This window comes from Pan paniscus, chromosome 5 (assembly GCF_029289425.2).
Source record: "Pan paniscus chromosome 5, NHGRI_mPanPan1-v2.0_pri, whole genome shotgun sequence".
Lineage (NCBI taxonomy): Eukaryota > Metazoa > Chordata > Mammalia > Primates > Hominidae > Pan > Pan paniscus.
In genome coordinates this window covers 179165434-179192301 of record NC_073254.2, presented here as the reverse complement: position 1 = coordinate 179192301, position 26868 = coordinate 179165434, and the positions used below count along the sequence as shown (strand labels likewise).

General features: G+C 42.6%; 1 protein-coding gene and 1 long non-coding RNA gene across 2 annotated transcripts in view; one reads left to right on the top strand and one right to left on the bottom strand.

Annotated features, from left to right (window-relative positions):
- LOC117980746 (uncharacterized) overlaps positions 1–24187 on the top strand; it is a 58053-nt gene extending 33866 nt beyond the window's left edge. Inside the window, exon 4 of the mRNA XM_034963175.3 lies at positions 22476–24187. Within this exon, the coding sequence (XP_034819066.1) occupies positions 22476–22500 (25 nt within the window). The 3' untranslated portion in view covers positions 22501–24187. The remainder of the gene's footprint in view (positions 1–22475) is intronic.
- The window catches only part of LOC103784216 (uncharacterized), an 84797-nt gene continuing 60243 nt past the window's right edge, over positions 2315–26868 (bottom strand). The window contains exons 4-8 of the long non-coding RNA XR_008625813.2: positions 18490–20174; positions 10548–11560; positions 10168–10327; positions 8865–9965; positions 2315–7990 (exon numbers count right to left, since the gene is read on the bottom strand). This is a non-coding gene — a long non-coding RNA (uncharacterized LOC103784216). The remainder of the gene's footprint in view (positions 7991–8864; positions 9966–10167; positions 10328–10547; positions 11561–18489; positions 20175–26868) is intronic.

Below are 26868 nucleotides of genomic sequence, written 5' to 3'. Positions count from 1 at the left end.
CATATCATTGTCTTGTAAATAGTGCTGTAATAGACATAGGAGTGCAAGGATCCCTTTATATATTGATTTCTTTTCCTTTGGCTAAAAACCCAGTTGTGGAATTGCTGGATAGAATAGTAATTCTATTTTCAGTTTTTTGAGAGATGTCCATACTGTTTTCCATAATGGCTGTACTAGTTTACATTCCCACCAACAGTGTATAAGAGTTTCCTTTTCTCCACATCCTTGCCAACATCTCTTATTTTTTCTTTTTAATAACAGCCATTCTAACTGGGGTAAAATGATATCTCATTGTTTTGATTTGCATTTCTCTGATGATTAGCAATGTTGAGCATTTTTTTCATATATCTGTGGCCATTTGTATACCTTCTTGTGAGAAATATCTATACATGTCCTTTGCCCCCTTTTTAACGGGATTATTTGATTCTTCCTGTCGAGTTGTTTGAATTCCTTGTATATTCTGGATATTAGTCCCCTGTCAGAAGAATAGTTTGCAAATATTTTTTTCTCATTCAACTGATTGTCTCTTTACTCTGTTGATTATTTCTTTTGCTGTGTAGAAGCTTTTTAGTTTAGTTAAGTCCCATTTGTCTATTTTTGTTTTTGTTGCCTGTGCTTTTGAGGTCTTAGTCATAAATTATTCTCCTAGACCAATCTCCAGGAGAGTTTTCCCTAAGTTTTCTTCTAGTATTTTTACAGTTTGGGGTCTTCGGTTGGTTTTAATCCATTTTGAGTTGATTTTTTTTATATGGTGAGAGATACAGGTCCAGTTTCATTCTTCGGCATGTGGATATCCAATTCTCCCAGCACCATTTATTGAAAAGGGTGTCCTTTCCCCAATGAAAGTTCTTGTCAGTTTTGTTGAAGATAACTTAGTTGTAAACATGTGGCTTTATTTCTGGGTTCTCTAGAACCAGAGATTATCTTCACTGCTCAGGTGAATACTGGCAAGGGAAAAAAATGGTTGAAAGAAAATTATTTCTAGAATCTTTCTAAGTGTTTCTGATATGAGTAGTGTTCTCACTTTAACTATCTGAAACTATGAAATGATTGTATCCATAAAGAATCTCATCCACAGGCATCTGCCCTCTGACTCTGGGGCTGCATGTGAGGAGAGGCTGGTCCCAGGAATCAGGCCGGGTGCATTGCCACCATAGCTGCATTGTGTGCCTTTCACAAAAGAGTCCCAAGGTGGAAAAATCAGCCCACTGGGAGGAAACAGTTAGGGAGGCAGGACATGACACAGCGGTTTGGAAACTGAGCTCAAAAACCCAACACTCACTAAGCTGTGACTTTGTGATAAGCTCTGAAGTACTTTAGACACAGTGCCTAATTACCTTTATAATACCTCTATGCAGCAGGTACTGTTTTAATTGGCTAGTGTCACAAAAATGACACAGAATAAACCATCTCAAAACACAGTAGCTCATGAAAACAAGCATTTGCATCTTATTCAGGCATCTCCAGGTTGTCTAGCATTCCGCTGGACCCGGTGGGCTTGGGTGCCCAACACAGGTTAAGTTCAGGCATTCTCTAGTGTCTGTTATTCTTCTAGGACCAGCAGGAAGGATACTCAGGGCATGTGTTTCTAATGACAACTGAAATGCAAGAGGGCAAACCTAGCCTCACAAGGATGTGTCAGGTCTTTGCTTGCCTCGTGTGCACAAACATCCTATCGCCCAGACTTGTCAAATGGCGAGTTAAATACAGCCATTATTTAGTTAAATAGCAGTTAAATACACACTGCTATTCTTACAATCATCTTACAGATGAGGGTACCAGCAGAGGTTAGAAGACTTGCCCAATGTCCCACTAAGGTTAAGTGGAGAAACTGACACTTAACCCCAAGTAGACCGGCCCCAGAATGCAAGCTCTTATGCAGGGCAGCTCGACAGGGACCAGGCGAAAACTCATGAAGGCCAGGAAAGACACATTAGGGTCAAACATGGATGGAAAAAAGACCAGAGGAAGGAGCATGCTAGGATCAGCCTAAGAGGAATCTGGCGCATGCTGGACCTCACACTCTAGGCCAAGGGTGGAATCATAAATTTTCAAGTTTATACCCACAAACAGAGAAGTTATTCCCAAAATCTTTTCAAAATTCTCATTAATTACCCAAAAGTTTGCTTTTTTTCTCTTTTTGTGTTTTCAAATTGTCTACATTGAACAAAAGTATAACTTTTATAAATAAAAAATGGTTTGAGATTTTGTTCATGGAATTTTTCTGTTATATATTGAATATGTTTAAATATATTTTGAAGATTTTTTAAATTCATGGAATTCCAAAGATTCTTCCCTCTACAAATATTGAGTCTAAGTCTTCAGAATTTTTATTTGAACCTAAAAATCTACTCCATTGACATGTGTAAGACAGGAATAAATTTCAATTACTTCAAAAACTGTTTTCCAAGTATTGTAACAAATTTTGTATGCAGTGGATGAAAAAGTAATAAAATCAATTTAAATTGACTTAAAATTTTTAGTATCTATTCATTAAGTAACCATTTATAACAAAAATAAGTACAATTAAGATTGATGAGAAGAGTTTTTTACATTTAAAATTTTTAACATTTTAATGTTCTATTATAGCAAAATGATAACAACGTGGGCAATATTTCTTAAAATTTCAGTGAAATATAAGCATTTGTCTTCTTCTATTGATCAGTTGCTTATTCCAAATCAAATCCACAATAGGCTAATGGATGATGAAACAGTAATTCAATGTGAAAAACCATCCAAGGAAAGATGGCAATCTTGTTTTAACCCAAAAATAGATTTAAAAAAAAAAAAGAACAATTACTTAATAAGTAGATGATGCAACATCAGTACTTTCATAGAAACAAAAAAGATTCTCATGTACTGATGTCATTGCACAAGTGATACATACCACCCTGGTTTGTAAAACCACTACCTTAATTTTTTTTCAGCTACAGATACTTGCATGCACAAACTTTATCTTGGTTTTCAAAACCTTTAAATACAATTATGGCAAAACTTTTAATCATGTCATTAAAGTAAATTTACTATTTAAAATGGAATCTCTTGTTTTGCTATTAAGTATAAAACTTCAAAACTAGCCCAGGTTATAAAATATTATATACTTTATATGCAATTATTACAAAACAAGAGAGATTAATACATAAATCAATCACTAAATTTAAAAATAGAGAAAAGCAGGCTGGGCGCGGTGGCTCACACCTGTAATTTCAGCATTTTGGGAGGCTGAGGGGAGTGGATCACGAGGTCAGGAGATCGAGACCATCCTGGCTAGCACAGCGAAACCCTGTCTCTACTAAATAAATAAATAAATAAATAAGCCGGGCATGGTGGTGGGAGTCTGTAGTCCCACCTACTCGGGAGGCTGAGGCAGGAGAATGGCATGAACCCCGGAGGTGGAGCTTGCAGTGAGCCAAGATTGCACCATTGCACTGCAGCCTGGGTGACAGAGCAAGACTCCGTCTCAAAAAAAAAAATAGAGAAAAGCAGAATTAAAATATATCCAAACAAGTAGAAACTTTTTTAATTTAAAAATTGGAAATAACAAAAGTTTTAAAATGTAAAAATAAGATCTAGTTTGCAATTGCAAAAAATTCAAAATAGGAATAAATCTAAGAAAAATCTTCAAGACCTTTATAGAGAAAGTTTTAATTAAATATGAAATGAGAGATGACTTGAATAGTGAAGAGCTATACCACATTCATGGATGGCAAGACTCAATTTCTTCTCAAATTACTGTATAACTGCTATATCAATCAAAATCATCAAGGGATTTTTTTAAAACATAATTGATTATTAAATTCTTAAATGTGCCAAAAAGCCAAGGCAACTGTGTGAAGATAAACAAAGAAAGAAGACAGATGCTATCATTTACCAAAATAAAATATAAAGCCATAGACATTAAAACAGATACCAGTGGGTAGTGGCTTTATGAATTATTGCTTTTTTGTTATTTGTATTGTTTTCTGTATTTTTAAAAATTAGCCTCCTCCTAAAAAGAAAACGTATAAAACAAATATGTACCTAGCTACAGCAAGAGCAAGGAGAAGGAATTTTAAAAATCTCAAGTGTTCTTTAAATAGCATTTAGGAAAATCAGCATGAAGACAGAGCTAACAACTAGCCCACATTGTATGGTTCAGCAAGCTGAATATGTAGTCCTCTATCTAGTCACTAAGTTACCTAGCAATGTTTTGCATCATCACGGATTATATTTTCAGATATAGAAATGTACGTACATGCATACATTTTCTATCAGTCTATCAGCAGATTCCAATTTTATTATTTTCAGAGAAATAAAATGTTATATTCATGTTAGTTGTAATAAATCTAAACGAAATTTCCTTTACTAAAAATCCTATTTTTTTCCATTTTATTTATTTTATTTTACTCTTTTGAGATGAAATTTTGCTCTTGTTGCCCAGGCTAGAGTGCAATGGCGCATTCTCAGCTCACTGCAATCTCCGCCTCCCAGGTTCAAGCAATTCTCCTGCCTCAGCCTCCCAAGTAGCTGGGATTACAGGTATGCACCACCACGCCCAGCTAATTCTTTGTATTTAGTAGAGATGGGGTTTTATCATGTCGGTCTGGCTGATCTCAAACTCCTGACCTCAGGTGATCCACCCGCCTCAGCCTCCCAAAGTGCTGGGATTACAGGCATGAGCCACTGCGCCTGGCCCAAGTTTATTGTTTAATATTCGTTATAATCTCAAAAATCCTTTTTTTAATAAAGCATATGACTAGTTAAGTAGAAGTAAGATGTTTTGTTTTCTATCATTTTCCAGTGTGATTCTGTGGTATGTCAACACCTGCAGAAAGGCCCTGTATTTCCAGCCCTGCTCTGAGAGACGAGCTCATTATTAGAAGTAATTTGCATAATGACTTCTTTTCCTCTGGATAGATATCCAGTAGTGAGATTGCTGGACCAAATGGTAGTTCTACTTTTAGTTCTTTAAGGAATCTCTGCACTGTTTTCTATAGTGGTTGTACTCGTTTATATTCCAACCAGCAGTGTAAAAGTGTTCCCTTTTCACCACATCCCCACCAATATCAATTATTTTTTGATTATGGCTATTCTTGCAGGAGTAAGGTGGTATAGCATTGTGGTTTTGATTTGCATTTCCCTGATCGTTAGTGATGTTGAACATTTTGTCATGTGTTTGTTGGCCATTTGCATATCTTATTTTGGAATTGTCTATTCGTGTCCTTAGCCCAATTTTTGATGGGATTGTTTGGGTTTTTTTCTGGCTAATTTGTTTGAGTTCCTTGTAGATTCTGGATATTAGTCCTTTGTCTGATGTATAGACTGTGAAGAGTTTTCTCCCACTGTGGCGGTTGTCTGTTTACTCTGCTAATTGTTTCTTTTGCTCTGCAGAAACTTTTTAGTTTAATTAAGTCTCACCTATTTATCATTGTTTCCATCCAACCTGGAGGGAATTGGAGACCATTATTCTAAGTGAAGTAACTCAGGAATGGAAATCCAAACATTTTATGCTCTCACTCATAAGTGGGAGCTAAGCTATGAGGATGCAAAGGCATAAGATGTTACAATGGACTTTGGGGACTTGGGGGAAAGTGTGGAGGGGGATGGGGAATGAGGGATAAAAGAGTACAAATTGGGTACAGTGTATACTGCTCTGGTGATGGGTGCACCAAAATCTCACAAATCACCGCTAAAGAACTTACTCTTGTAACCCAACACCTCCTGTTCCCCAAATACATATGGAAATTTTTTTAAAAAGCAATTTGCTTTATCTGCTTTTTCTTGGGAGATGAAACTTCTGACCAAGGGGTGCTGGATTATCTCACTTAGCTGAGGCTGTTAGGTTTAGTGATGAGCCAGGCAGAGTTTGGGAATGAGTGTGAGCTTTGGACACAGATGGTTTCAAATGCCTGTCTTTTTATTTTGGAGCTCTGTTAAGCTTGGCCACGCATTTCCTCACCTATGAAATAAGGAAAATAGAGCTCACTTATAGAGCATTACTAAAGATTTGATGTTAATGGGTCAAGTCCTTGATGCTCAACAAATATTAGTTATTTTCCTTAAATGTTGATTTAAAAACTGAAATGGACTGAATTTTCAGGATAGTGTGAGGATGTAATTACTTGTAATTACTTCTAAATTCCTATAAGTTCTTTTTCTGTTTTTTTTTTTAATGGACTCTCGCTGTGTCACCCAGGCTGGAGTGCAGTGGCGCCATCTCAGCTCACTGCAAGCTCCGCCTACCGGGTTCATGCCATTCACCTGCCTCAGCCACCCCAGCAGCTGGGACTACAGGCGCCTGCCACCACGCCCGGCTACATTTTTTGTATTTTTAGTAGAGAGGGGTTTCACCATGTTAGCCAGGATGGTCTCAATCTCCTAACCTCGTGATCCACCCGCACCCGCCTCGGCCTCCCAAAGTGCTGGGATTACAGGCGTGAGCCACCATGCCTGGCCTTGTTTTTTGGTTTGGTTTTTTTTTTGTATTTTTTTTTTTTTAAGGATGTATATTCCCTTGTTCCAGGTCTATTTTTTACAGTAACTCCTAATTGTAAGGATGATGGAAAGTTGGTTGTAAGGCAGATTAGCATGACTGCCTCACCACAGAGTGTGGGACCTAAGTGAGGGACTGGGGAAGACCAGACAGGAAGGAGGGCTCTGCTAAAAATAAAACAAAAAGACCCTCGTGGCTCTTCCTTCCTTTTGATGGGTATTGTTAGATTAACCCATAGAGCACAGACAGAAAGAAAGAAAGGGACTGGTCATTTCTCTAAACTCAGGGTGTGAGCTCCACAGTCCTTTCTGCAGAAGGGGAAGCCCCTGAGACCGTTCCTCTGCCAGGCCACCTTGCCCATTAGCAGATGTGCACAGTTACGTTACCCCAGTGTCAACAAAGCACAACTTCCAGTCTGTGCACAAAGTGGGACAGCCCCAGAGCTTGGTAGGAGGTGGAGGATGTGAGGAAGGTTATGGGCTATTTCAAGTTTCTTACAGACTAAGTGTCTCTTACATTGTGCTGTCAACACAAGAGCTGGAATGGACCCCTGCCTGGAGTTCACTTCTGACTGGAAGACCTGTGCTGTCATAGACCTTGGCCAACCTCTGTTTCATTAATCACAATGAAGGCTGCCCCACACCTCTGTCTCTAGAGAGAAGCTAAGTAAGGCAATTCTGCTGGGCCATGAGACTTCCTGTGTGCCTGCTGCTATGCCCAAATGCCACTACACGTGACTTTGGTCTCTTTGAATTAAATGATATAATAAAGAGCTAACATTTTATTCTGTGTTGCCTGTGGACCAGGTAGTAGACTAACATTTTCATATTATTTCTATAATTTGGTCCTCAGACCAACCTATCCTTGGTGTTTTTATTCTCAGCTTGAGGATCGAAACGCTGATGCGTGGGTTATCCCCTTGCCTCAAGTCACAGCATGAGTATGCAGTGAAGTTGGGATTTGAACCTGGATTTTCTTGTGCTTTAGACAGCTATGTGGGGGCCTCATAGTTCTGAGCCCAGATGTTTCAGTAGTTTATTTGGTCTAGGCTTTCTTGATATAGTGAAAAAAAATGCAAAACAAAATTTAAGGAAAAGTTATAAAATAAAACAATTGGTCCCAGGAGGCTATAACCCACTTTCACCAAGATATTCTAATTAAAGGAAGCATTTAAATTTGTCTCCTTCTTCCTCATTTTATAGCCCATATGTTAAATTATCCCAACTCTTGATGGTTCAAATATCCCAGAAGATATTTTCTCCATGAATTGTTCAGGGTTAAGATTTCCTCATTGCAGATCTCTGTTTATTTTTACTATATGCCAAATGTTTTTATTTTCTGCCAAACTGTTCTTCTCTGGAATGCTGTACTCTGTAACCAGGGAGAGAGACCCAGTGCAAGGCTGGGAGCGGCCGGGAGACAAAAAAAGGACAGCAGCTTTACATAATGTACCCCCTGTCACTTCGAGCCTCCTCCACCACAGTTTCCACTGGGACTGGTTCTGCTTGCAGATTCATGCTAGAGACATGAATAATAGAAGTGAACAAATGAAACAGAGGAACTTAAAAACCCATCCACCTTTACTTAGGTAATAGCCACCCTGAAATCCCTTTTTTTTTTTTTTTTTTTTTTTTTGCTAAAGTGCAGTGGCGCAACCTTGGCTCACCACAACCTCTGCCTCCCAGGTTCAAGCGATTCTCCTGCCTCAGTCTCCTGAGTAGCTGAGAGCACAGGCACCCACCACCACACCCAGCTAATTTTTGTATTTTTAGTAGAGACAGGTTTTCACCATGTTGGCCAGGCTGGTCTCAAACTCCTTACCTCAAGTAAGCCATCTGCCTTGGCCTCCCAAAGTGCTGGAATTACAGGCATGAGCCACCACACCCAGCCTGAAACTCCATTTTCAAGTATGCACCCACTAAGTCAAGACAGAGAGTCCCCTTTAGCATGAGACTGAGACAATGGGGTGAGGCAGAAGCCAAAATGTTCTCCTTCTCTTCCTTCGCCCAAATCCATTCAATGACCAAGACCATGTCATTCTAACCCATCCCCTCTGCCTCATCCCAGGCCCTCATCATCTCGCATCTGACTATTGCACCTGTCTCCTTACCTGCTCGGCCCATTTCATCCTTCATGCCACCACAGAGGAGTAGTGGCTTCAAGACTGATCTCATCTAGCACCCACCTCACCTCACTCCCGTCTCTTCCAATCCTCAATGGCAAACATCAGCTCAATAAAACATCAGTAACGTCACCTGCCTTCTTATGAAGCCCCTCCAGCTAGTGTGGCACTAAGAAGGTTTACTCTCTCCTACTTCTTCCCTCTCCTCCCATTGTGCAGGGAAATACTTGGAGTTTCCCAAACTCCCCACGCCTCCCATTCCTGGGTCACCTTGCTGAGTCTTCTCCAAGTCTCTTGCCCCTTTTTCTCCTCTTTGGGATAGCCCACTTCAGCGTCAATGTCACCATGTCATGGAAGTCCACTCCAGCTGCCGCAGGTAGAGTGAGTTGTTCTTTCCTCAAGGTTCCCACTGCCTTTGGCATTGCCTCCCTCTAATTGAGCCAGCCCAGGTGACTTCCAGATGGGGCAAACCTTATCCACCTTGGGCTCTCACCAGCAGGGTCTCAACAGAAGTTCGCTGGATAAATGAAGAAATGCTGAACCAATAGTAGTAGTTCATTTCTATCCAGTAGCTATTTTAGCCAGAAATTTCCAAAATGGCCATACAGGGCAGCAGCATGATAGAGAGCAGGCTGGTGATTTAGCTGAACTTGAATTTGGTCCCAGCTGTCTATGGGGGTCTTAAGCTTCTAGACGCCAGTTTCGTCCTCTGTAAAATGTGGATAGTAATAGTACCACAGCATAGTGGTGACAGGGAGATTAGAAAAGACAGTTATCAGGCTGAGTGTGGTGGTTCACACCTGTAATCCCAGCACTTTGGGAGGTCAAGGCAGGAGGATTGCTTGAGCCCAGGAGTTTAAAACCAGCCTGGTCAACACAGCAAAACCCTGTATCTACAAAAGAAAAAAAAAAATAGCCAGGCCTGGTAGCTCAGTCCTCTAGTCCCAGCTACTCAGGAGGCTGAGGCAGGAGGATTGCTTGAGCCCAGGAGTTCGATGCTGCAGTGAGCCATGATTGCACTACTGCACTCCAGCCTGGGAGACAGAGTGAGACCTCGTCTCAAAAAACAAAACAAAACAAAATAGTTATTGAAAAATCTTTATCACAGTACCAGGCACAATGAAAGTGCCCCAGAATGCCGACTTTTTTAAAAAGCGCCTGGATCCACTGATCTCTAGTTTTATTATTCTGTTGTTCCTGAATCTCTCACAAATCAAAATCCAATTTCATAAGTGCTTTCTCTCTTCAATGATAAGGAGCCAGATGTCTGCTTCCTCGCTAGAAGGGTACTGGGAGAGAGACTTCACTTGATCTGGTCCAGAGGGGCTGGCAGATGGCAACCACAGGGCGGTGGGCCTGGAATCTGAAGACCTGGAAAACCCATGGTTTACCACGGAAACCATGACAGGACCTCACGTTAACACCCAGCCTTCCCTTTCCTCCCCGAGCCTCCCAAGCCCCCTTGCAGTGAAAGGACAGAGGCCCCCGCGCTGGCAGCTGGAAGCCCACTCTGTGGTTTGACCTTTATTGTCCTCCCACATACTGCAGAGTGGGCTGCGCTGCTATTACTCACGGGCCGCCTCGCTCGCAGCACTGAGGGCTGGGGAAATCACAGGCACTGGCAGCTTCTGACTGGTTCCAGAAGAGCCTCGATTAACATCAACTGCAGACCAAAGCGTTTCCCATCCACACCTTCCCTTCTCTTCTGAACACAGGGATCTCTCCTGCAATTGCTTTTGAGAAGAAAAGGACTTCATGGCAGCCTCTCTTTTCTCCCCAACAACCACACCTTTTAAGAAACTATTGTCACGATCCTACTTTGAAGACATTCAAAAAGTTTTCTAATAGCTGCAGACGTGGCAAAGGTTTCTTTTTAGCAAAGCCTTTAATACTGCATGTCTGCTGCAGAGTGACACTTGACCAGTTTACAGCATCGGAATCTTATTGATTTACCTTCATCACCTCTTCTGGAAATAAGCTTCTCACACAGCTCTTTGCCTCCCAGGCGCTGCCCCAGAAGGGAGCACTTGTAGAAGTCAGTAGTAGTGGCCAGACGTGGTGGCTCACGCCTGTAATCCCAACACTTTGGGAGGCCGAGGTAGGCGGATCACTTGAGGTCGGGAATTCGAGACCAGCTGGCCAACATGGTGAAACCATCTCTCTACTAAAAATACAAAAAAATTAGCCAGGTGTGGTGGTGCACACCTGTAGTCCCAGTTACTTGGGAGGCTGAGGTGGAAAGATCACTTGAACGCAGGAGGTAGAGGTTGCAGTGAACCAAGATCACACCACTGTCCTCCAGCCTGGGTGACACAGCAAGACTCTGTCTCAAAAATAAGTAAATAAAAAGAAGTCAGTGGTAGTTCCATGGGTGAGACAAGGCCTCATATGACATGAGCAGGATGCACTGACTGCTTAACTTGGTTCACAAAGCAAGAAACAGGTATTACAAATAAATCTTTCAGCATGGGGTGGGCATGGAGGTGGCAGGAAAGGATGAAATTTTTTTATCAACAAGTTTGTTGAATTGAACTCTGTGTTGGATGCTATGCTACTCTACTGAGGGGCTTTCAGTCTCATTGGAAGAAGATGACTCATGCACAGAACACACGTAGCCATTTATCCCATTAACTTCTTTGGAACAGCAGTTCAAGTCCCAGTAGATGATTTCATTAAGAAAGTCTTGGGCATTAAGACCGGGAAAAATTATATACCTCATTCCCATTTTAAAGATTCACACAGCACAGCAGCCTTCCGGAGGGTCTGGGAAATCCTGCCAAACAGAAATTGCTTGATTTTGTACAGCAGTCAGGATAGGGTAGGTCATGCTCTAACAAACAACTTAAAAACCCCTGTGCCTTAGGACCACAAAAGTTTATTTCTTGCTTGCGCTAACACATCATGGATCAGCTGCAACTCTGCTCCACGTTACCTTCATCCCAGGACCCCGGCTGATGGAACAGGCTCTGTTGAAGAGAGAAGAGACGTAGTAATACATTCCCGGGCTCTTAAAGCTTGAATTGCAGGCGATATGTGCCTTATGCCAGGCACAAACAGAGCAGAGAGAGTATTGCACTTGGATGCAAGCAGCCCCACAGGACAGAGCTGGGGTGACAGAGCAGGACTCCCATCACCCAGGAAGGGTCTGGCAACAAGCCCAGACCCAGAACAGCAGTTCCTTTAGGAAGTGGCAAGTAGGCGCTGTGGGTCAGAAACAAAACAAAACTAAACTAAACAAAACAAAAAGAAAATCTACACCCCTTCAAAGTAGACTGGAGAAGGCAGGTGAAATGGATCCAGTTCGAATCCAGAGGCATAGAAAGTTGACTAAGTCAGCGAGGAAGCTGCTGTTTCATAGAGGGTTTCCAAAAGGTTCTCTGCCTGGGTTTAGGGAGTCCTTAGGCATGGCAGGTAAGAACATTTGGGTGTGTGTCTGCAGGGGCTGGAAGACTCCAATTTCAACAAGGAGTATGGGGTGTGCTTTTATGCCCATAGCAAGCAATAAACTCTCCCATCTTCTGAGATAGACCATATAAACTGAGAGTCTGTGACAGCTCTGCACCCCAGGGGGACATTTTATAGTTTACATATTTATCACAGAGGAAGATAGGAAATCATCATGATACACCAACCCCAATTAAGTCTGACAGAGCAGGGTCTCTGTTTGCAGAGAGCCAAAGAAGTGATTCTATATAAAGGCAGCTTTGTCTTCCCCCAGGCTGGATATCAGCATCCCTGAGACTAATTCACCGACAGCATGACCAGATGGCCCTGGAGAATCGAGGAGACCTGGCTCACCTCCACAGGAATCCTATGCGTTTCCATTCAGATGGTGTTAAGGTTATTCTTGTGAACTATAAAGAGGGTGGGATAGCCAGGCCTGCCTTATCAGAAGATTTTATGGCTTATTCTCTTCTGATTAAAAAGTAGTTAACAAGCTAAAATTAGAAGAAAATTTCCTTAAATTGACAAAGGATCTCTGACAGAAATCTAGTATACTTAATATAGTAGATAATATGCATAATCTGTTTAAATATTTCATACTTAAAAGTGAAACATTAGCATCATTCCTGTTAAACAAGAAAAGAGTGCTCATTAGTTAATATCATATTAGCAATAACAAAAATAAAATTTAGTTACTGAATTTTCTACTGAAATTCAGTTAATGAAAGAATTAAGAAGCATGTGTATCAGGAACCTCCCAATATCCATTTTCCCTTTCTTTCACAGTAACAGAATTCTGAGCCAGGCAAATGACCATCCAGAGTAAGAACCACATTTCCCAGAGTCTCTTGCAGTTAGGCCAGTAGCCATGTGACTGAGCCTGACCAACAGGATGAAAGAGGAAGTATCATGTGACAGGTTCTGGGACTTTCCCGAAGGGTCACTTCTTTCGATGGAAGAAAAGCTTCATTGGCTTTTCTTCCATCCTGCTGCCTGAACTGGATACTGCCATCTCAGATCTAAGGATGAGGCCACACTCTCGATGGGAGAGTGGTGAGTTGGACGGACTATGAGGACTTCCCAGAACAGAGATGCCATACTAGCCTGAGACTGCTCATCTCTGGGCATTTTATGAGACAGAAATAAACATCTATCTTGTTTAGGCCACTATTATCTGGAGGATCTGTTATTCAGAGTTGAAACAAATCCTAACTGATATGAGGAATAAAGATAAGACAATATTTATCACTTATCTGGATCATTTATCTTAAACAAAGGTCAGCAAACTACAGCCCAGAGGACAAATCCCACCAGCCATGTGTTTTTTGTAAGTCTGTTTACACATTGTCCATGTCCACTTTTGTGCTAGAGTGGAAGAGTCGAGAGATTGTGCAAGCCCAAAATATTTACTATGTAGTCCTTTACAGAAAAAGTTTGTCAACTCCTGATCTAGCAAATATAGAGAATCAACTAAACAAAAAGTTGTCTGAGCAAATACAAGTAATCCTAGTTCTACTGGGTGGACTAGGGGTGGGGGATAAAATTGAGTTGTATAATCTGTTCTGTCCATGCCATCTAAAAGGATAATTGATCTAAATACAGCTCCAATCTCCAAAAATCAATTGAGCCTCTGAATCCTACTCAACAGAAGCTGTGTGTAAGAGATCCTATAATTATTTAAGTTAAATCTGCAGTCTCTATTTAGGGCAATGATATCATTTGTGAAAAAGGCAAAGAAGTGATTTGGGAAGAACACTAGATTTGGAGTCCGAAGACCTGGGTCTGGCTGACCTCCATTGTTTATTAGTTTTTAGATTTTAACAAAGTCCTTCTTGGAGCCTTGGTTTCCTCATGAGAACACCTCCTTGACAGATTGGGGCTGGAATTCAATGAGACATGTGTAAAACCCCCCTTGCAAACATGATGGACAAATGGGGATTCTTTCACAGGGCTTATATATGAAATTGTTCCAAGTTTACATTATGGCATTTGAAAGTTGCATTACAGAAAAGCCAGCAGGATTCAAAGCATGTTCATAGACTAAAAAGATTTCAAAGGTTACACAATAACATTATGACCAGAAAACAACCAAACGTCAAGCAGACTTAAAGTTCAAGGATGAAATGATAAGAACATAGAAAAGGGGTGAGGTGAGGATGACACATGAAAGGATGCAAGGGGAAAAAGCAAAGGAGATAGGAGGGAGAAAACCACTGTTCCCGGGTCTAAGATGGGAGCGAGGGACATACGGGTTGGGGTAGCTGATGGCTTTAATGCGAGAAGGAAATAGTCGTTCCTTATCCTCATAAGCTCTTTCCCAGCTGAGGTTCTTTACATGTGCTGCTCTTTTCCTTTCTCTGGAAACATTCTTCTTGCCTCAGCCAACCTCTACCCTCACTCCCACCAATACCACCATTCCTCCCCCGCATCATCAGGTTTCAGCCTAATTGTCACCTTTGCCGAGAAGTCTTTCTGCCATCTAAGATCTAACGTCTCTTGAGAAAATGAAGGAGTGAATGGCTGGACAAAGTCACACAAACAAATGGAGAGGCTAGATATATCTAGAATGCTAAATGTTGGGTATTTTAGCACCTATTACTAGGATCAATAATACCTTTACTTTTCAACAAGGTGGCAAGTATGCCCATAAATAATGAAGAATTGAAATGTCCATAGATTTAAATATGTATAAAGTCTGTTACAATATTCTCATCTCCTCAGAGATTTGGTCCTTAATAAGCTCCAATGAAGGCAGCGACTTTGTTGATTCCCTGTCACGTCTTTGACACAGCACAGTGCCTGACACATAGTGGATGCTCATCAAATATTGACAGGACAAAAGGAAGTGGGCTAATCTTAGCAAAACTTCATAGAACATTGGCAGCACCCCTGAGGCTTTTGTTACTGCTATAGGAACTTAGCTTGTCAAATCACAGAAGAGATGTTGCCAAAATTGTGTGGCTGGTGATAGTGTTAGACCCAGATAGACCTACAGTCAGACACTGTGTTCCCTATCATGTTACTTAACTACATGACGCAGAGTAAAGCATAGCTCTGCGTCAATACTGAAAATATAACTAACTTTCTACAAATTACTTTGAACTCATCAAAGGATCACAGTGTACTCACAGATTAATTCAAACTGTTCTTATACTAAATTTTTGTCTTGCCATATCTGAAATTTAGAGACCATTTTGTTTACATTTTCTTCATTGGATTGCTTTTGTTTTTATTTTCCTGTAAATAGAAGGGAAAAAAAGACAAAAGAAAAACAGAGTGGTATGTACAGTGCTACTCCACATCCAACAACAAAAGCCAAAGTCGCCTTTCAGAAAAATGTGAGTCACTTCTAGAGAACATATAAATGCTACTCCACCAGAATATGTCCCATCAAAAAATTGCCCTTTCTGTATTTGTTTCCATTTTTACTCTCTGTCTCTCCCTTCCCCTTCCATATCCCTTGGAGATTTTGTCTACTGGATAGTTAACTAGTGATTCTTTGCAAATTGGAACATCTCTAGGAGTGCTGAAGTTTCAAATGTACGTTTCTCCCTCACAGAACCCTGATTTGGTTCAGGTGTCCACCCTCCCTCTCAGCCTGTTTCTGAGGGGAAGATTGAAACACCCTCAGCTTGCTTAGAGTGGACTTGATTGATCTAAGCGTAATTCCCTCCCCCTTACAATCAACTGGCCTGAGAAAAACATGTGACTCCACTCTGGCCAATGAGATGCCAGGAAAGGTTTCCTGGAAGCTTCTGGGAAATATAAACAGCTCTGGAGGAATAGTTCCATAAAACAGCAGTATGGGAGACTCCTGTAGAAAATAGCCCCTTTAAAAAAATGAATTCAGACTCTAAATCACATTAGGAAATGGACTACCAACAGGGGCAAATAGCAAACACAATAAATGGGAATATTTGCATTTCAAGAACTAAAAATAAAATAATCTGGCCAGGCATGATGGCTCACAGCTGTAATCCCAGAACTTCAGGAGGCTGAGGCAGGAGGATCCCTTGAGCCCAAGAGGTGAAGGCTGCAGTAAGCCATGATTTTGCCACTGCACTCCAGCCCAAAAACCAGAGCAGACTCTGTCTCAAAGAATAAAATAAGAAAAATAAAACAATCTGAAAAGATCCTAAATATATCTAAAATATGTAATGTAAAGATGTACATAGCATAAAGGAAGAGCATGGGAGAGAAAAAGAGAGATTAACCTCAAAAAAAAAAAAAAACAAATTATACAAAAAGCCTCAATAGGTGGGTTTAATAGTTGAAGAGAATAGTGAATTAGCATAAAGAACTAGGAAAAATCATCTAGAATATAGTTCAGAAAGATAAAATGTAACATATGAAAGTTACAAGGGTGGCCAGGCGCGGTGACTCACACCTGTAATCCCAGCACTTTGGAAGGCCGAGGGGGGCCAGATCACCAGGTCGGGAGTTAGAGACAAGCCTGGCCAATATGGCGAAAGTCCATCTGTACCAAAAATACAGAAAAAAAAAAAAAAGTTACAAGGGTACAGTGAGAAAAGTCAACGTGTCTAATTAGAGTTCTAGAATAAGTGCATAAAATAGAAAGTTAGAGAGGCAATATTCAAGTGATAATATCTGAAAACTTTTCCAGAAGAGAGGAAAAACATCACTTTTCAAATTGTATAAGTAGACTGAAACCAGGACAGTATAAATAAAAGCTCCAAGGCACATGGTAATAAACCTGCAGAATATCAAAAGTAAAGAGAAAAAACCTGGATGTTATCTAATAAGAAAACAAAGCAGAGAGCTAAAATGAATAATAACTAACCTGACAGTAGATTTCCAAGAAGCAATAACAGATAGCAGGAGCCATGAATAATATCTTTTAAATACTCAGGGAAAAACAGTTTTCATCAAAGAAATCTAAATTCCAGCTAAATTATTATTCTAAGTTAAAAGCTAAATAAAGACAATTTCTGACAATGAAAACTGAGAGTTGAATGCCCGCAGACTCTTGGTGAAAAAAAAAAATTATTATTTTGTACCCTGGCAAGAAGGAAGTCGAATCCAAAGGGAAAAATGAGGATCCAAAAAGACAATGGTAACCAAAGAAATAAATCAAATGCACTGATCAGTCTACGTAGTTGACTGGTACAGATCATAATTACAGCTAGTTAGAGATTGCTTAAAAATCAGGATGGAGGCCAGATACAGTGGCTCACATCTGTAATGCCAGGATTTTGGGAGACTGAGGCGGGTGGATTGCTTGGGGCCAGGAGCTCAAGATCAGCCTTGGCAACATGGCGAAACCCAGTCTCTACAAAAAAATATAAAAATTGGCCAGGCATGGTAGCACACACCTGTAGTCCCAGCTACTCAAGAAGCTGAGGTAGGAGAATCACTCAAGCCCAGGAGGTCGAGGTAGCAGCAAGTGGTGATCGTGCCACTGCACTCCAGCCTGGGTGACAGAATGAGACCTGTCTCAAAAAAAAAAAAAATCAAGATAGTAGAACTGATATAAAAGACAATATCATAAAAGATGGAAGAGAAGACTTCAGAAGAAAGTAAACCATTCTTGACTTGTTCAAGAAGAGAGTAGAAATATTAACCATCTCTAGATTTTGTTAGAAAAAAAAATAAGGTCGAGTAAGCATTAAGAATCAAGAATTAGTGGATGATTTCTAAAATAGTAAAAGTAGAATGTATGTTTTTACCTTCTAAAAGGAGGCAAAAGAAAATTCTGAAAGCAGGTAAAAGAAAATTTGACCAACTCCACATGAGTGAGGAAGAGAGATAAAAAAAGAAGCAAAGTTTAAAAATGCAGACAAGAGGCAGAAACCAAACTGGTTACTCTGACAGAGAGAATGTAATGCATAGAATTGCTAACTACCTGGAGAAATGAAAAGGCAAAATGGAAACAGTGAGGGATCGTGGATGTAGCAAAGGCGGGAAGCAGCCGTCGCACCTCGGCTAGGAGAACAAAGGGAAGAAGTTGGAATTCCTAACAGTTTGGGGGAAAGCCTTGCAGAGCAAAACCCGTGAGAATCAAGTGATGCTCAGCCCGGTTGGGATCCCAGAGATCAGAGCGGGGTCCCTGTGAGGCTGAGTCCCTGACCTCTGAAGAGGGGAGGGACGCTGGGCAACAGGCACTCACGGCCCTAAGAGAGTGTGATGAGGCCAGTTCTGAGAACCTTGGAAAAAACTGAAAATTGATCTCAATTCCTGCTACTGGATGGGACTGCCACTGCCAACCTGAAGACACGGACAGGTGTCTGATGGGAACCGAATGAAAGAAAGCAGAACTAGGACAAACCAGGAAGGAGCAAGTCCCTTCCCCCTCCTCCAGCCTGCAGCGGCCCGATCAGCAGGACCTCACAGGGAGCCAGGCAGCAAGGCAGGCATTGATTTGCAACATCCCAGCCCAGCATCTCGGGGTGGAGGATAGCAGGCTTGGGACTGAGAAACCAAAGCTCCATACCCGGCACAGCCTGCCCTGGGCTTTGCTTCCACACACTCCCCTCTGTGAGCTTTGGAACTCCCAAGACATCCATGTTTCAACTTAACAAGATGTGGGGCCTCTTTCATAAGAAATGGAGGCATTCCCATTCTCTCCCTTGAATGAGGAGATACAATGTCCCAGTCATCAATGCTGCCATCTCCTGAAAACAGGCCACTGTCCATCTCTGGGGTGGGCGCGTTGTTCCTCAAATTCAGTCACAGGCAATTCAAATAACGTGTTACCTAAAGACAAAATTGTAAATTAATCTCCAACAATACTTGCTCAAAGAAGTAAAGAGAGGGAGAAAGTAGAAGACAAAATATGTTCATATGTAAGCACACTCATGCACACACTTATGACGAATGTGAGAGAGTACACGGAGTGGCTTTGGTCCCCCTTCCTCTGACTGATCATGAGGCTGTCGTTGATGTGTACAGCTTCTTTCTGCACTGGCCATTCTCTTTCCTTTGTCCTCGGCCATGGCTTCAGCTTGTGAGGGTTGTCTACACAGTGACTGGAACCTTCATTCCTAAGGGGTCAGTGACCCTGCATTTTTGTTGTTACTATAGTTTTCCCTTAACATTTATTATTAGACATGGAAGAGCTAAGGGACAGCCCAGAGAGTCCCCTGTGCTCCAGAGAATCCTCCCTTGCCCCACTGTATGGCAACAACCACATTTCCTCTTGGTGGTTGCATGTCCACCCCAGCCAGTGGAGTAATGCCCTTCTTTGCTGTGCGGTTCAGTGGTGTGAGGAGACCCGAATGGTCAGATAGAAGTCTCGACTGGCAATCAGTGGAGCCACCGTTGGTGCCCTGCTGGAAGTATTCCTCCATTGCAAAACAAAATGTCCTAGAAGAGCTCAAATTCAGGACAACAGAAGCCAAAAATTCTAGAAGTGTGTTACTAAGTGGAATAGTGAGATTTCTGACCCATGAACACTGGGTAAAGGAGACATACATCCATTAACTGGAGAAGTTGACTTCAACTCACTTTTATTTGTTTTTCTCCCCACCCCTGCCACCATCATTTAATCAGCCTCACCTGGTAAAATCTTGCTAAAAATCCAACTTTTAGAATAATAACTCCCCAGTTTGAGGGACTCTCAGCTGTGGCCTCTCCGAATGCATTCACCTCTTCTGAGGCATCAGAGCCAGCCAGTTGCCATCTGTTCTCAGCAGCCAGCCCCACACATTTCTACGGGCAGGACAGCCCGTTGCACATCCACTACTCCTTGGAGTAAAAGAACATGTCCCCAGCAGAACAATGTGGTGCTTTCCATAAGCACGGGAAAACCTGCCTCCTGGTGCTCCCAGCTGCTTCACGATGGAAGATCCCACATATCGTATTGAGTCAGCTCTGCATCATTTCATCACCATCCCCAGGTGAAGCAAGATACCAGCGCTGAGGGCCCATGTGCTTCCGTATGAAGCATGTCACGTGGTGCCATCTCCCAGGGAAAGGCCCTGCTTGGTGCTCTTCCCCTGACCTGGCCCACCACATTCCTCCCATTTGATGCCACGTTTCAATGACCACGTATGGAGTGTGGATCCAGAACAAGGAGACGTTTCCTCCGTAGTTTCTGGCACTCATGTCACTGCTTTATAATCATATTTCACAGCTTATGTTTTTGTCTTCTATCTTGGTGGCACTCCATCCTATCTCCTAAAAGAGAAGACATTAACAATTTATTCCTTTTCATTTTCCTTCACAAGGACAAAAAAAAATGGCATCTTACTGGTTTGAAGTGTCCTTTTGTCCTGCTGTCTACTGGGTTTGTAGAAAAAGCAAAAATTCTGTGTTTGGCTTATAGTCTATACAGCCACCCAAAATAAATGACACAATCTACTTAGTTGACAGTAACACAAAGAAGAATAACACGAATGAGCATGCAACAACCCAGGCTGTTTCATCCCTCGAGAAAATAAAAATCCTTCACGAAGATCAGAAAACACAGAGGGGAGGTTTGAGGGGAGAGAGAGAGAAGGGCAGGAGAAGGGTGAAGAGAGAACAAGTATTGAGCATCAGGGAACATTTTTTTTAATTTTCAAAATTTAGAAGGATGGGGCCGTCTCCGGAGTTTGAGTTAAAGAACACCTGGCCTCACTTACTGCTTTTTGGCAGTGAGGGAGAGGTGTGTCACTTGCAAAATGTACATTGTGCCAAAACACAGCACCGTGGGAAACAGAAATGTGCCAAGGAGAAGTGTCTGAAGACAGTCATCCTAGCAAAGTCTGGGTCCTTGATGGATTCCAGCTCTCACAAAAAGAAGTTTTGCAGGAAGGATTTAGATTTCTGTTTGCTTCCAAAGAACAGTCTGTGATTGCACAGTATGGGTGACATGTTTAAAAAGAATGAAGTTACACAGTAGTATGATCCATTAGAAAAATGCATGTCATCTTCATTGGCGCCTAAGTAGGGGTCACCACTGGCCGTTTGCCCTTAATCTTGGCAGTCTAAAGAATCTGAAGGGCCCTGGTGGTGATAAGAGAGAGGAAAACAAAATGCAACCTTATTTCTTATTTATTATTTCAAGCAGAAAATTGTTGTTAGAAACATATATATTTAGGACTGACAGTTCAGCCTACCCCACAGAGTAACTGGGCTTTTTCAAGACAGCCAACAGAATCCCTTCTGCTGGTCTTTGGAGAAGGAGAGAACTGCTACAATGCCCTGCCTCAACCCTTCCTCCACCCTCCACAGCTCCCTCTGCATCCCCCACCCCCACCACCAACCACCAGAAGGCCTCTTGAGGCCCTGGTATTGTCCAAGTTCACTGTCATGTGTTAGGATCACCATGTGCTTCTGGGAGGGTTGAGATGTTTTGAAAACATGCTGAGGCTTAATGATATTTATGGGTCTCTTGTTTTGCCCTCTCTGTTTGTTCCATTTCTCTTATTCAGCTCAGATCTGCTCTTGAAAATAAAGCTGCCTTCCCCTCCTAAATCAAGGGACAGTGAGGGCCACCCCCACTCAACTTCTTAATCCCTGCCAAAGCCACAGTTGTTTTCTGTCCACAATTCTCATGTTGAATTGAAGCTAGGAGGTTCCTAGGAAAAAGAGCTGGAGGAGAGTCCAGAAGTCAAGAAATATACTCCTTCTAGGGCTTCTCTTCTTCCTGCATGTTCAGAATTTGTCTTTCCCCGACTTAAAATAATTTTGTTATGGTACCTTGTCGTGGCTGCTGAGACTGGAAGGGAAACTTACAAGTTTGTCCTTGTTAAAAAGGAAAGTCTCAACCCCCCTGCATACCCATGAGTTCTTATTCAACCTTCAAACTCCTTATACGTTCTGAGCTTTTTGTAAATTTTTCTTTTCATTATTAAGCGCCTATGATCTGCCTGGCCTTCTGCTTTTCTTTTGATCTGTTAAATTACACTTTTTATTTATACCTACAACAAAGCTGAGAAGGTGGGGGGAGCAGGAATGTCTTTTTGCTGGCTTTTGATGCTTTCAAAACAAAGTCATGGAGAAAATAGTGGCTATCATTTATTGTTACTGTTTTATTATCAAAACACTTGGCCACAACTTGGCACTTGCCGGTGATGGGGGCTGAGTGGGAGCCATGCTGAGACATCAGCTCTGTGAAGGAAGCCGTGTCACCTAGCTGGCCCATATCTCAACACAGGTTCCTTCTCCCCTTGGAGACAGGACCTGGTAGAAAGCTCAGGTCATGTGTGCCAGGGAACGCTTTGTCACACCAAGGCCACCTAATGGTTCCTTCACAGGCGCCTCACACTTTCAGATCCAGGTATGTTTGTGGTGTGTCTTCCTTTGCAGATGCTGTCTGGAAAGTGAAGAGAAGGCTAATCAAGGACCGATCTGGATAGAAAGGGACACACACGGACCAAGCGTCTAATTGGGGGCTGCCCAGGTCTCACTGGTGCCTGGCTTCCCTTGAAGCATTTCCATTGCAGTTCACAGTGAATCCAAGAATCAGCGAAATTCTCATTTTCTTTTTTCCAGGTCTTCCAAGAGCTACAGATTCTAACAGAAGCTGCATCTATCTGGCGTGCAGGCTGTCACCTGTGACAGAGAGGAAAGGCAGGATGGGGACAAAGACCAGGATCTCACTATCAGTTTAGGAAATTCTCTGGTCTTCATGCTGGCTTCTGACCCTTGTGTTGCCGAGTTTCCGTGAGTGCCAGCAGTTTCAATTACAGGTTTACAAAGCTAAGATCTTCAGGAAGCCTCTGGTCCTTTCACTGACTCATGACTATTACAACAAAGAGAACGTGACAGTGTCTTCTAGACACTCGACCAAGACGTGTCACTTGCAATGAATACATTATGCCAAAGCACGGCACCCTTGAAAGTAGGAATGTGACAGGGAGAAGGCTCTGAAGACAGTCATCCTAGCAAAGTCTGGGTCCTTGACAGATTCCAGCTCTCACAAAAAGAAGTTTTGCAGGAAGCATTTAGATCTCCATTTACTTCCATTATTGTTACCAGACGACCTCATAGCCTATTTTTGCTTTTTCTCATATTTCATACAGATTAGTTTTTAAAGAAAGAATTGTGTTGTGTGCAGAGATATGAAGGGAAGAGAAACAGTTGAATTTTAGTAATTCACTACCAATTCCCGGACTCAAGCTAACTGTTAGTTTTGTTTCCCTCTAAAGATTGTATTACACAAACAATGGCATTTCTTTTCCTTATAGCATATTTGTGACCACATAACCCAATAAGTCAGTTTATCATGTAGGAAATTGGACACACAAAAGAGAGCTGCTCTGTCTCCATCTTTCATGGGAAGGTTCAGAGCAACTCTAGGCTCCCGCCAAGAACAGAGTTGAAATGGGGTGTTATTTCTCTATTACACACCCTGCTTCCCCTTCACAGTTCGTAGGGTTCTTCTGTGGGCAAAGGGCTGCCAGGATGATGAGATGTACACAGCATTATGAGAATGACCTCTTCTTTGCTTTGGGAAGGGTTGCCTGGGTCACCTGTTTCAAAGGAACAAAACTTCCAAAAGCTCAGCATGTGTTCCTTCAATATGGGACACGAAGGTCATAGAAACATAGCTTGAATTTGCCTTCTATGTTCTTTCCCATTGACGCTCGTGACCCACACACTGCTGTAGACGTGCTCCACCTTCCTCCCTCGTAGACCAGGTCCCTCCAGCCCACAGCCTGCAATCAGCCCAGACCCTGGCTCCCATTAACACCCACAATACCTGTTGCATTGACTCTTCCTGCTCTTCCGGCCTCTTCTTGAAGCCTCTTCATCCCCTCCTGCCATCCATACTCACCTGTGCCCTCCGTTGGCTGGTGGTGCCATCTGATCTAGAGACCCACTGGAACAGGGGGCTGTGTGCCCCCCAGGTCAGTACTGAGAGCCTCTGCTGCCCCTTTGTAAATGCACCTTAGCCGAAAACAGAGATTCTGACTGAGGAATTCCAGACATCTCTGGAGAGACCTCATATATGGAACCTTCTCAGTGTATTTCATCAACTGTGTCCTTTCCAGCCTAAATGGTCTCCCTGACTCAGGCACTCCCAAACTGAGAAGCTTCAGGGGATTTGGAAATAGCCTAGAACCTGAAGCCAAGAAGACAAACATTGGAATCCTAAATCTGTCTTTTCCTGAGTATTTTACCCAGGCAAATTTCACTCAGTTTCCTCATCCATTAAGGAAGTAGCTTTATCTGCACTACAGAATTTTGAGGAAGAATAAATGAGCTGCTGTCACACATAGTTTAGAGAACTAAGAATGAGGTAGCTTAAATAGAAATAACCAACACAGAATTTCTCGCACTTAGCAGGTGTGTGGTGCAAGTGCTGGCTGCTAACTGGTTTTTTGTTTTGGTTGGGGGAAGGAAGATCCAGGCCAGTGAAGATGGTCTTCACAGCCAAGATGATTGATAAGGTTAGAATTACTAAGTTTCTGATCTCAGTCCCTCTCTGAGGGGTGACTTGGGAACTCTCCCACAACCTCCCTATTTGCTTCAAATTGTTCTGGCAAACTGCTTAATGGCAAAGTGTGGAGAAGGGTTTTCTACTGGAGAGCAGATATAAACACCTGCAAAAGGAGGGGCCATGAAGAAGGGTCACTCTGCAGCCTTACAGAGGCCCAAATGATAGCAGAGAAGCTTGCAGCCACACGTAAGAACTGAGAGGTTCACTGAGCATCACAATAAAAAACCAGCTCCGCAAAGTTTGTAGCCACAGATGTAGGACTTTGGCAGGAAATGGTTGGGGTTGTGTCACCTTCTTTTACTTTCTGAAATATTCTAGAAAAATGGCTTCTATTTTATCCTTGCAGTAGATAACTGTGGTCCTATAAACTTCATAGGATCAGCTCATAGTGTACAAGGTAAGAGCCATCATTGTTTGTGACACTCTTTCTTGACAGAGAAACTTTAGAATACTAATAATAATAATGGTCCACAGTTACCCAGAACTCACTATGTGCCTGTCACTCTTCTGAGCACTTGATATACAATAAGTCACCCACTTCCTTTCTGACACAGATGCCCTAGTCACATGTGAGGTAAGAGTCTTTCAAACTGGGCGTCACAAATGGATTTTCTCCTTGCAGAATGGCTTCCTCCAAGTTAGAAAAAATTCTTTCTCTTACTAATGTGGGAAGTTCCACCCTCTCTAATATCAGATGACCACAAGAAGCCCTGGCATCTCCACTCACGCTGGCCTGAGCATGGCTATGCCCTTTGAACTGTCCCTCCCGTTGTAGTCTCTGGGATATCATGCAATCCTGTGGATGCTGTTTTTGATTCATTCAGATGGGTTCGTTTACAATGTCAGCACAGGCCAACCAGCATAGACAACACTTCTTTTCATAAAAAGGAACTTCAGATACTGTGTTTTTAAGAGAATTAAATGAGATAATTCAGGTAAACCTCTGAGCATGGCGCCTGCCCCCAGGGAAGGGTTTGGATGGTTTGAGAACTACTAGAGTGGTCGCCTGCGAGGGCTGCCATTACAAGGGACCACAGACTGGGTGGGTTAAATGGCAGAAATGTACATCTCCCGGTTCTGGAGGCTGGAAGTCCAAGATCAAGGTTTCAGCAGGGTTGGTTCCTTCTGAGGCTGTGAGAGAAGAGTTTGTTCCAGGACTCTCTCCTCAGCTGGTAGATGGCTGATTTCTCCCTGCGTCTTCACATCCTCTTCCCTCTATAGATATTTGTGCTCAAATTTCTAGTTTTTGTGAGTATATCAGTCATCCTGGATTGCCCACCCTAAAGACCTCACTTTAACCAAATTCCTTCTGTAGCGATCCTATCTCCAAGTAAGGCCACAATCTGAGGTACTGGGGACTCCAACACATAAATAAGGTTGGGGGCAGGTGGGCACGCAAATCAACCCACTGCCAAGGGGCTGGTATCACTGCACTGCAGTCAGAGAGTTCGCCGTAGGGACAGGGGGCTGGGGGACTGGCCAAGCAGATAGATAAGACAAACTGAGCCTGAAATCTGGCTGGAGACCAAGTCCTCAAGGGCTCTAAGTGCTGATGAGGACAACGGGGGTGCAAAGAGGATAAGCCCCTCACCCAGTGCTGTCTGAAGTCTACCAGGGAGGTTGGGTGAGGACATCCTAAGACTTGAAGCAACAAAGAAGTCTCAGGGCTGAGCCAGAATCAGGCTGACCCAGCCATGGAGGGGAGGGGCTGCCATGGAGGCCAAGGAAGTGCTCCAGCTCCCTCTGAGTCGGTCAAGTCCCTTCAGGGGCATTAACTCATTGGTGTTCCAGCTTCCTCGTGCAGTACCATGCAGACGTTACCAGAGTACCAACCCTTCAGGAATCCTCGAGAGAGGTGGCATGAGGGCAGTCAAGCTGGATCCTGCCCTCTGGGGGTTGTGATCTGGTAGAAGGCAAACGTGTGTGTGAAAAAATAAAACATAGTGTCAGAACTGATGGGTCTCAAGAGAAAATAAGATAGAATAATAGGAGGGTTCAGGAAAAGGCAGTGTATTCATTTCCAGGGGCGCTGTAACATATTACCACAAACAGCTCTGAGGCTAGAAGTCCAAAGTCAATGGTTCCGCTGGGTGGGTGCCCCTGGAAGGCTCTAAGGGAGAACGTGTCCGGGCCTTCTCCTGGCTTCCAGTGGTCCTGGCATCCCCCGTGCTCCTTGGCTTGTAGACATATCATTTCAGTCTCTACCTCCGTCCTCACACGGCTTCTCCTCTGTGAATCTTCTCCTTTTTTCATTTTAAAGACACCCATCATTGGATTTGGGGCCCGCCCTGATCCAGGATGATCTCATCTCAAAATTCTTACCTTAATTACATCAGCAAAGATTCTATTTCCAGATGAGATCACCTGCACAGGTAGTGTAGGTTAGGACTTAGACATATCTTTCTGAGGGACAGCCACTGTAGACAATTAACCTCATTGAGA